Source organism: Phyllopteryx taeniolatus, chromosome 18, assembly GCF_024500385.1.
Source record: "Phyllopteryx taeniolatus isolate TA_2022b chromosome 18, UOR_Ptae_1.2, whole genome shotgun sequence".
Taxonomy (NCBI): domain Eukaryota; kingdom Metazoa; phylum Chordata; class Actinopteri; order Syngnathiformes; family Syngnathidae; genus Phyllopteryx; species Phyllopteryx taeniolatus.
Genome location: NC_084519.1, coordinates 7,269,215 through 7,279,610, shown reverse-complemented (window position 1 = coordinate 7,279,610; position 10,396 = coordinate 7,269,215). Strand labels below are relative to the sequence as shown.

General features: G+C 41.8%; 1 protein-coding gene across 2 annotated transcripts in view; it reads left to right on the top strand.

Annotated features, from left to right (window-relative positions):
- Positions 1–446: 446 nt before the first annotated feature.
- The window catches only part of fmn1 (formin 1), a 26,867-nt gene continuing 16,917 nt past the window's right edge, over positions 447–10,396 (top strand). The window contains exons 1-4 of one of the 2 annotated variants that reach the window (XM_061754054.1): positions 447–650; positions 749–941; positions 1,309–2,863; positions 5,942–6,114. In XM_061754054.1, coding sequence (XP_061610038.1) covers positions 1,414–2,863; positions 5,942–6,114 — 1,623 coding nt within the window. In that variant the 5' untranslated portion in view covers positions 447–650; positions 749–941; positions 1,309–1,413. Of the gene's footprint in view, positions 651–748; positions 942–1,308; positions 2,864–5,941; positions 6,115–8,183; positions 10,268–10,396 lie in introns of those variants that run through there. The other variant, XM_061754055.1, reaches the window with a different exon arrangement.

The window sequence follows — 10,396 nt, the reverse complement described above, 5'->3', positions numbered from 1 at the left end:
TCTCTATTGTAGCGTTACGGGCCTTTCCCTTGCATGTCATATCAAGGCCAAGCTGTTTGTGTGTCAGTGTCTTTAAAATTACAAGGCTTTGTGATGTTTTTAGGATGAAAAAAGAGATCATAAACAAACACTAGTAGTCTAAATGATATATAACACTGTACTGTGGACTTGTTTTAGGACAGTTAAATCATCTTCCTGGTATATTATTTTGTTTGAACCTAAAGGAGTTAATTCTGTTTTGTTCTACATAAGCAATGACAGTAAATGTTTCTTTTTTCTTTTGGGAAGCTGATGTGGTAATCCCCCTGTAAAATAAAAATACAGCCGTATTTTGTAATGGTTGTGAACGGCTTTGAGATCATTCAGATTACCTGTGCATGTTATTGTTGGTGATTTCAGTGACAGTAACAGCTGTTGATTTTCTTTTAACTTGTGTAATCCATCAGAGACAGCTTGGGCAGTGGGTCCAATTAGACTGGTGCACGCACTGAGCCGGGTGGAGCTCATACTGGCACACTGATGACCTAAATAATGTAAATCATGTTCTTATGGGTTGCTAGAAGGCCGGATGAACAGTTTAAACAATTACATATATGTGCTTCTATCCACTGCATAACAGTGTCAGAAAGTCTGGAATTCCACGGTTACTGGTTTGTATCATTTCAGTTATAGTTTAAATCTAGCAGATTAGAGAGATTGGTGCAAATCCTCACTCAACTCGCCGGCTGTTTGTTCATGTTCCCCTCAGTTCCTGTCAGTCTGCAAGGGATTAGTAGTGATTTCCATATGTTGAGCCAATAGGAACCGTCCAAATGCCACCAGACAGTGCCTGAGAGAGAAAGGCTCCCTATCCTGTCAATGAACAGTGGGTTACAACTCAGAATGTTCTTGCAAGTGAACTAGAATACTCAAGTTGCTGATGCAAGGAAGTCAAAATACAGGTATGTGTATTATTATGAGAAATGGGAAACATAGTGCTTCCCCCCCCCAAGGTTTTTGATACACAATAGGCGGTTGAATTAGATGAAAGCTCGGGGGAAATGTATTAAGTTATGCTCTCTTCAAAAATCAAAAAAGTCAGTGTTTCAAATTGCTTGTCACTAGGATGGTACACTCAAGAGTGGCTTTTGTACACTTGACTTTTAGTTGCATTGGAGCCCCTACATTAGCTGATATTGAACTGTAAGGTATATTTCAAATTTACCTATCATTTTTGCTTGTATATTTGAATTTGTTTGTAAGCAAAGCTTGACAAGTGTGAGACAAATATATTCATATATATATATTTTTTGTGTGTGTGTGTGCCAGACTGGAGTGCAGTGGCACACGAACTGTAAAATATGTTCTCAACACCAGCACTGATGATTCAAAGGAAGCATCACCTTTTTTGATCTGCGGCTCTTAAATAAAACTATGAAGGGCACTGATGCCCCATTGCACTTCTACATCCCCTTCAGGGGAGATGAGATGAGCGATTTGAGCACATCCCTCAGCAGGGGTCCAGCTTGCTCTTCAAATGAACCTCAAGACCACCAACCTGAACAAACCTACTTCTACAAGGAGGAGGATGCGGTGGAGACAGCCAAACCTGGCCATGCTGACAAATTCAAGCTTACTGACTCATCCGAGTTAGTGTGGCTGAAAGAGTTGTTACTGCTGTGTTCGGAATACCAGACTTTCATGAACATGGGCAACCAACAAGGCATGAGGATCAAGACAAATGTCAATAGTTTACCAAAATCTACTGGAATCCAGAGACCAAGGATGAGAACAGACGGCTTTGTTGACACCGGTACTCCTTTGCTTCACCTTGAGTCTCCACACCAGCCTACAAAGTCAAGAAGGCTACCTAAACTCTGGATGACAAGCTCTCCTACAAATGAGGAGTCACTTGAAAAAGAGAAGCCCTTCATTTGCATGTCTGCCACTTTGGGGCAAGAAAGGGAGACAATAGGCGATTCAGGGTTTGAAAAGGATGATGGGCAAAATGACTTTAAGCAGTCATGGAGAGCAAAGCTTTCTGCCCAAGGGTCTTCATGTGTCAACAGAAAATGTCCTTTTTCATGTAGCGAGGAAGAGATTTCTTCAGAGACAGACCTCTCTGAATATGACGACATCTGCTCCCTTTTTGATTTGGAACCAAGGACTGAAGACGCTAACGCAAACACGATACAATCGAAGGTCAATACTCAAAATGAGACAGCGGGACAATCTTCTCGGGCAGCCACTGCAGCACGCGTAATGCGAAAGATTGAGGAGGTGGAAGGCATCATCAGTCGGGTGAGTCTCACCAGTTCAAACTGGATCAAAAGAAATGGAAACGATGATTCTCATTCAATGGAAGCCAGATGTATGGACAACAAGGCTCTGCACAGCCCCCAAATCCAGACCCAAGACAAGGAGTGCAAATACGACAAGCCTCGGCTGGTCGATGAGCTCCGTTGTTTGGGTGAGGAGCTGAGTGAGAGTCTTCAACGAGCCCTGAAGATGGAGGGAGAAAACAAAGCGTGGTTGTCATTATGCACACAGAGAGAGCATGAAATAGTAAATACGAACACACCTATGAGAATGCCATCATATCATCGGCACATTTCAACAGTGGATAACAACTCCTTGTCAAGCTGTTTGTCAACAAGTGCAGGAATGCCCAATAGGTCTCCAACATTGCCTTTATTCACATCTAGACAAAATCAGCAGAAAGACGATATCTGTGACCAATGCACACTGTGGACAAGATTAGCCAAGGACAGTTGGAGTGAAAAGGAGAACTTAGATTGGACTAATCACAGATGGAGAGAGGAGACACAGACGCACAGTTGCCTCAGTGAATCTGACGTCGATCAAGATGGCCTGCTTTCCTCAGGTAAAACATACATAGTTCTTGTAACTATTTCAGTAGTACTGTATTAGTTATGTGTGCCTCTTAAATCCATTATTTTGAAAGGTTTTCAGCTTCATATTAAGTCATTACATTACTCAAAAGTTATAACAGTTTGAACACAAGAAGTGTCAACTTAATAAAATGGTCAGGGTGACAGTGAAGTAAGCAATAATGCACTTCAGGCCTAACAAAAAACTAGGGAATCGGGTCATTTACAAACATATGTAACTATGCTTAATATTGCAATGTAAGTACTGAGCAGAAATAACTGTTGCATGTGGAGGTGAGAGTGTATATGTACCTCCAGGGATGGAGAACAAACAACATAGGGTCTGTAATTTATTCATCAATATTCACTTGTGGGCAGCCCATCTGTCTCAGTTCTGAGGTTCTGGGTACGGATTTCATCTCTGGCCTTCCTGTGGAGTTTTATGTGCCACAAATCTTTGTTTTGTTTTTTTTCTTCAGATATTCCAGTTTCCTTACGCATTCCAAAAACATGCATGTTATGTTCATTGAAGTTGATCATGGGTGTGAATGTTTGTTTGTCCAGGGTGTATACCCCGCCTCTCGCCCATAGTCAGCTGGCATTGACTGCAGTTCCCCTAATGAGGTCAAACGCTCGTGAAAATGGACGGATAAGCACTTGCTTACATTGGCATGATCCAATGAAATGCGATACAAGAGATGTTGATTGATTGCAAATTACAAACTCCAATTTACATAACTTTACAATATTGGTAATACTGTACCTATAATATACATTACTATCAAATCAAACAGCTTTTTTGTCATGTAAATTCAGATACAGTGCTTGTATCATATTTGATTGTGCCAGTTTTTTACAGAGCACTTCGTGTTATTTTACACATCACTACTGTATGTGTACTTTTACAGGCTTAAAACAGCTTATCAATAGTCTACCCTTCAGAAGAATCCATCCATCCATTTTCTGAGCCGCTTCTCCTCACTAGGGTCGCGGGCGTGCTGGAGCCTATCCCAGCTGTCATCGGGCAGGAGGCGGGGTACACCCTGAACTGGTTGCCAGCCAATCGCAGGGCACATAGGAACAAACAACCATTCGCACTCACAGTCATGCCTACGGGTAATTTAGAGTCTCCAATTCATGCATGTTTTTGGGATGTGGGAGGAAACCGGAGTACCCGGAGAAAACCCACGCAGGCACGGGGAGAACATGCAAACTCCACACAGGCGGGGCCGGGGATTGAACCCGGGTCCTCAGAACTGTGAGGCTGACGCTCTAACCAGTCGTCCACCGTGCCCCTTCAGAAGAATACGAAGCATAAAGGCTCATTCCTCCTGAATACAAACACTTCAAAGTGATCAAATTTGAATAGTTTGACGTCCTCCTGGTCTTGTCTGTTACTGCTGCTCGCTTTGGGCCAGTGACCACTGTGCGTGTGCGTGTGTGTGTGTGTTTAGTCAGACATGATGTCGTCGGTAGGCACCTGATGTGGAAGGGTGCTGACCCAAGTATCTGTGTGTGCTCCCACATGATCATGCATGTTTGTGAAAAACAAATGCTTTTTGTTTGTTTGTTTTAGATGGATTCTATCATTCTTAGACAAATTCCTACAAGTAAGAAAAGCATTACTCATAACCCATTATTCCAAGAGCCAAATTGATTTGATTTGGGGCACTGTAACTTTCAATGTCATTGTTTTTGCTGTAAAATGATCATACGAAACAAATCATTAAAAGAAATGGTGGTCAGTTCCACACAGGAGGAAACGATTTATTATACCATCCTTATATTTTTTGATATCATTTCGAATGGGGAAAAATACTGTAAGGCAATGGCTTCATATATACAGCGGCTGAAATACGTATTTAACACATCACCATTTTTATCACTAAATATATTTCCAAAGGTGTTATAGACATGAAAATTTCACCAGATGTTGGGAGCAACCCAAGTAATCCATACATACAAAGAAAGTAGAACAAAATAGATCAGAAATTAAGTTATGTGTAATAATGTGAAATGACACAGGGAAAAAGTACTGAACACGCCAACTGGAATTTATTTCATACTTTGTACAAAAGCCTTTGTTTGCAATGACGGCTTCAGGACACCTCCTGTATGGAGAAAGTTGTCGCATGCATTGCTTTTGGTGCGATTTTGGCCCATTCCTCCACACAAGCAGTCTTCAAATCGTCAAGGTTCCGTGGGCTTCTTTTATGGACCTTGAGTTTCAGTTATTTCCATAGATTTTCGATTGGATTCAAGTTGGGCCATTCTAGCAGCTTTATTTTTTTTCCTGAAACCAATTGAGTTTCCTTGGCTTGGCCTTGTTTTGGATCATTATCTTGCTGAAATGTCCATCCTCGTAGATGGCAGCGTATTTCTGTCAAGAATGTCTCTGTGCATTTGCCCATTCATCTTTCCTTCGATAATGTGAAGTTTACCAGTTTCATTTGCTAAAATGCAGCCCCACACCATTATGTTCCCACCTCCAAACTTCACTGTTGGCATGGTGTTTTTAGGGAGATGTGCAGTGTCATTTCTCCTCCTAAGGTGGTGTGCATTATGGCATCCAAACAGTTCAATTTTGCTCTCAACTGACCCGATTATATTCCCCAGCTGCTCTGGCCACTAGAAAACACACACCAATTTAGAATTGCCTCTTGTCAAGAAGCTTGATGTGTACCATGACTCCCTCAAAATAGTTACAGTTTATGACCAATTTATGCAGAAATATAAGGAATTTCAAAGGGTTCACGTATTTTTTCTTCTCATATTTATTTCCTCTGCTCTATGGGAAGGATTACTTTTACTGGAGTTTATGTGAGCTCTTCTCCCCCCTCCTCTTCTTCTCTACTGTTAATTACGCTGCACCTCTTCTAGTAGACCTCAGTGCTTCCCGGCATGTTTCGGCAAAATGTGGTACTACACTGAAGGTGCGCAAATCTACCGGTAAATTACTGCAAAAACCCATTCAAAACCATCGCTTAAAATTGTGCGATATTGCAGGTGCGCAAATGATGAACAGTGTACATTATTCTTTGTGTATTTTTGAAACCTCTCGTCTTCTCCAGATGAGGCACTCCAGAAACAGCAGGAGTTCTGGCAGCAGGAGATCGAGGAGTCCCTGTCGTTCTGCAGGTGGTTCTCTCATCCCTCTCGACCCGAGCTCATTGACTTCCTGCGCATCACCGCCCCCGAAGAGGATATCAGCAGGACACCCAGTCCCGTGTTCCCAGACCTAAGGGTGAGTAGCGTGATGGGCTTGATCATTGCCTTGACCTGTCACTGTTAATTACAGTGCAAAACATCATCCGTGCATTGGGAGGAGGAATCATGTGAGCCTGTTTAAGTTCAAAGATCTGAAGGTCATAAGCATTTAATGCTTTCAAGCTACACTAAATTCCAGGCAAGATACAATGAACAACGTGGATCGTAATCTTATGAGAATTACATTTTTTGTCACTTGGTTTAATGGGTGGTATAAATGATATTGCCCTGAACCTGTCCCATATTAAAAATGCCTTCACATAACACTTAATGGCTCTGCAGCAGGCAAAAGCATTAAGATGAAAGTCCTCGTTAAAACGGAATCGCCATAACGGTGGCCAACGTGCTTCACCCGTAACTGCTGCTCTCGTCTTAAAGCCGTTTACATGCAGGAAATGGCCTCGAACGTCAACAAAGAAAGTTTGTGTTCCTTGTGGTTACATAACACGGGATATAATGCAGTCCTGTTGTTGATTCTCAAACTTGAAATGATACTGTTATTGAGAATTAGGATTATTTCTACTCTCAACAATGTGTGCCGGTCTTAGTTATTTTTTTCTGTGTACATGTAAATTAGTTATTGTGCTTGCAATTGTTATCTTTACTAAGGAGGCTCTGTCGTTGGTGTAAGTAAAAATCTGGGTATATTTTTGGGACAGCATCAATTATATTGAAATGAATGTACTTTTTTTGATAGCTCCATTAAGCCTTGAGCAGGAAGCAATATTTGGTAATAACAATAGTCAGTCTACCAGTCAATCGTTAAAAAATATATTACAAATATTACATTCAATCCATATGATGAAGATAATAATAATAATAACAACAGTTTAGAAAAAGTCTTTTTCAAAGTTGTATGTACTACAGTAATTATGAAAAGTAATCCATAATTATTTAGTTATATGTATATAGTTATATTATTTCAATAAGCCCTGTCTCTCGGTGTTGCTAAATAGTGGATATAGTCCTACGTTTGTTCAATAGTATTATGTTCACTTAAATTCTAATGCTATTCCATGGGATTATCTGCATTCATGCCTCTTACATGAACATACCTTGCTTGGAGGCCACAATGTCCCACTGTGGGACTTTATTCACGCCCCAGCGATTAAATAAAGTAATTTAAGGCGACAACAATGTCTCCGCCACAGAGATCCCAATCAGAGATGGCTACACGCTGTGTGTGTGGTGTTACAACATTGATAATGGGTCCTGTCTCTCACCTGCTGGCTGTAACATCAAATATGAGCAAACAAGGGTGGCACCTGAGAAGTGACAATAAAGCAAACAGCTTGTGAAGCAGTTAATGTGATGTTTAAATACACTTGATACATTTATACACCAGACTTTGTGAAAACAATGTACACATTTCCAAATTGTTTATAATAATCAAAATGTACATTGCTAATCTATAATTATGAGCAAGAATACCGGGAATAGAATACAGGAGCTTGGTTAATATTGTATTGATTGCCACTGTCAGTAATATTTATGTCTCAGAATGACATCTATGATTTACATTTCATGCTTCATGTGGTGACAATGTATTGTTTAGACTTAATTATTTGATTAAATATTTCATTTATGATCATTAATAATCTCATTGTTACTTCTACACACAAAATCTTTTTCAAAACAAGTAAAAAACAAGTTTTTATCCCAAAAACGAGTGGAAAAGAATCTGCCACTGAAACTTGTGAAGTGGCTTGACAAGATGCTTAAATTAAGATCTTGTATCTTGAAAAAAAAAAAAAAAAAAACATGTCTTGCTAAACATTTAGAGGAAAAAAAGTCAAAACATTCTTAAAATAAGTCAAGTAAGAAGTTTTCACTAGAAATAAGAGAAATTCACTCGGTAAGATTTTGCATTTTTGCACTGTATGTATTTGTTTATGCTGGCTCATCACAGCACATTAGAAACTTTGATTCTCTGTGAGCAGATTTAGCCTGTAGAGTGAATGGGGGGAGTGAAGAAGGGGAGTGTTACGTCACTGCAAGGTCCAGATTAGCCTTCCCTTGCGGGACAACACATACACGGGACTTGTGAGACCTCCCGGCCATTCTGGCTTGGAAAACCAAATGTTCAAACAAGTGATCCGTGGCAGTCCTCTTTCGCCTCCTACAGCTGTGGGTGTGGCCTCCCTCCATCTGTTTCGTGTGGCTTTCTCTGACTTACGGCTCACAAGGACATCAGGGTGCCGTCTTAAAGGGTGATGGCCACCGGGGGAGACGACACTCGGGCCTCCATCTGCTTCCAGCGATAACAAGACTCCATAGGATGATGTCCAACGTGATGGAAGGAACAACGAGGAAGAACTTCAACATGCCACGTGACGTTTAAGGACATGGAAACCTTTCCATCACTGAGTGGATTTGTCTGCTGTCATTGGCAGCCCTGTGCTGTAAACATCTGTTTCCACTTTTAGGCTAAGAAAATGAATGCTCTAGTTGGGCACGAGGGAGCGCTGCATGGATGTATGTGTTTCCTCTCAAGAAACTGGTCTGTCTTTCAGTAAGCCCTTTCCTACATTTAAAAGTGGACATCGCTCAAATCCGGAACAATTCAGACAAATGGGGGGGATGCTGTGCACACGTCTATCCCCGGATTACGTCATTCCCAATGCGAACAGTTTTTCCGGAAAGGAAAATTGGTCTTGACTGACTTACTTTTTTTTGTTCGTGACTAACACCGACTGCAAATGGAGCCACAGTCGCCGGTCCTCACATTTTTCAGGGCCATTCCAGAAGAATGCAATGTGGATGAAAGGCAAGAGGACGCTAAATTTAGAGTAAAGCTGAAGAAAAAGGCGGATATGATTTTTAAAGCCACTTCACTGCAGGAGAGCACGAACGCTTTATCGTATGTTACATATCTCGTTGGAAGAGAAGAAAATATGACCTACGACCTAGAGGGTGAAACACAAAATAACTCAACGGAAAAGAAAAAAGTAGAATTATATATAGCAGAGGAAGGTGCTGCTAAAATATACCCAGAGCAAATGACTGCCGTAAAAGCTGAAAATAACTCCTCCGTGGTTGGACAACAGTTGGAAATAAATCAACCTGATCATGTTCACTGTGCCTTCATTGACTCGTCTGAAGGTCTTAGCCTGGCACAAAAGTCACAGAATGAAGGTCAGGCTAAGTCAATAGAATGTGAACTTTGTTTGCGAAAGACAAAATGTACAAATACAGACGGTGACTGTGATGCACAGATGTCCTGCAAGCAGGACTTTGCAGAAGAACCCAACCAGGATATGAGAAGAGACCGTGAAAATATGCAAACTTCATGTTCTCACGAGGAATTCACCACTTTGAATGATTTTAAAAGTGAGGAATTTGCATTGAAAAGATTTCCCGAAACCAAACGGGTCTTGATTACTGTGACTCGGACGGAACATGCTGTTGAAGAGGAGGCGCAGTTTAAAGCAAAGCAAACATTTGAGGAAACTGAGGGGCTAACCCATCAGTCCTCCTCAGACCGCTCAAATGATCATTCACCACATATTGTCATATCATCAGCAGACAATATTCCTTCACCTGGATCCACCTTCTCCCGAGCTACCTTCTCGCCAGGCTACCCCATGGACAAGCAGGGCCAGCTCCCCGCCCTCTTTAGTGGTCTTCGGGTGCTCAGAAAGAGCGTGGTCGGGCCCGAGCATGAAACAGTGGCTCAAATCCGACCCTTACCTGAAGGAGTAAAGAGAACAGTCCTGCCTGAGAAGCAGGGAGAGACAAAGGTCCAGGGAAGCTTCCTGGATCAGATCTCCCTCTTGCTGAACCCCAATAAAAAAGGTGAAGAGAGTGAGGAGAAGATGGAACTTCTTGCAGAAGAACAGGCAGAAACCAAGGAGAATATGATTGAAAGTGGTCAAGAACAGCAGAAGGGAGACCTTAAAACTGAGGAGGACAACTCTGGGTCATTTGTGTCCACAAAACCGCCTGTGTGTGGTGCAGAAGCAGCCTTTCATGCATTCAAGTCCTTTTTCACACCAAAGCCATTGAAGAAGGAGCCATCAGAGAAAGTGGACCAGGACACAACCAGAAAGAGGACCTGGACGGAAAAAGATGCACTGAAAGCATTTTTTGAGAGAACTTCCAAGACCCCGGAGAGGAAAACTACATCTACAGTACATCCATCCATCCATTTTCTGAGCCGCTTATCCTCACTAGGGTCGTGGGAGCGTTGGAGCCTATCCCACCTATCATCGGGCAGGAGGCGGGGTACACCCTGAACTGGTTGCCAGCCAATCACAGGG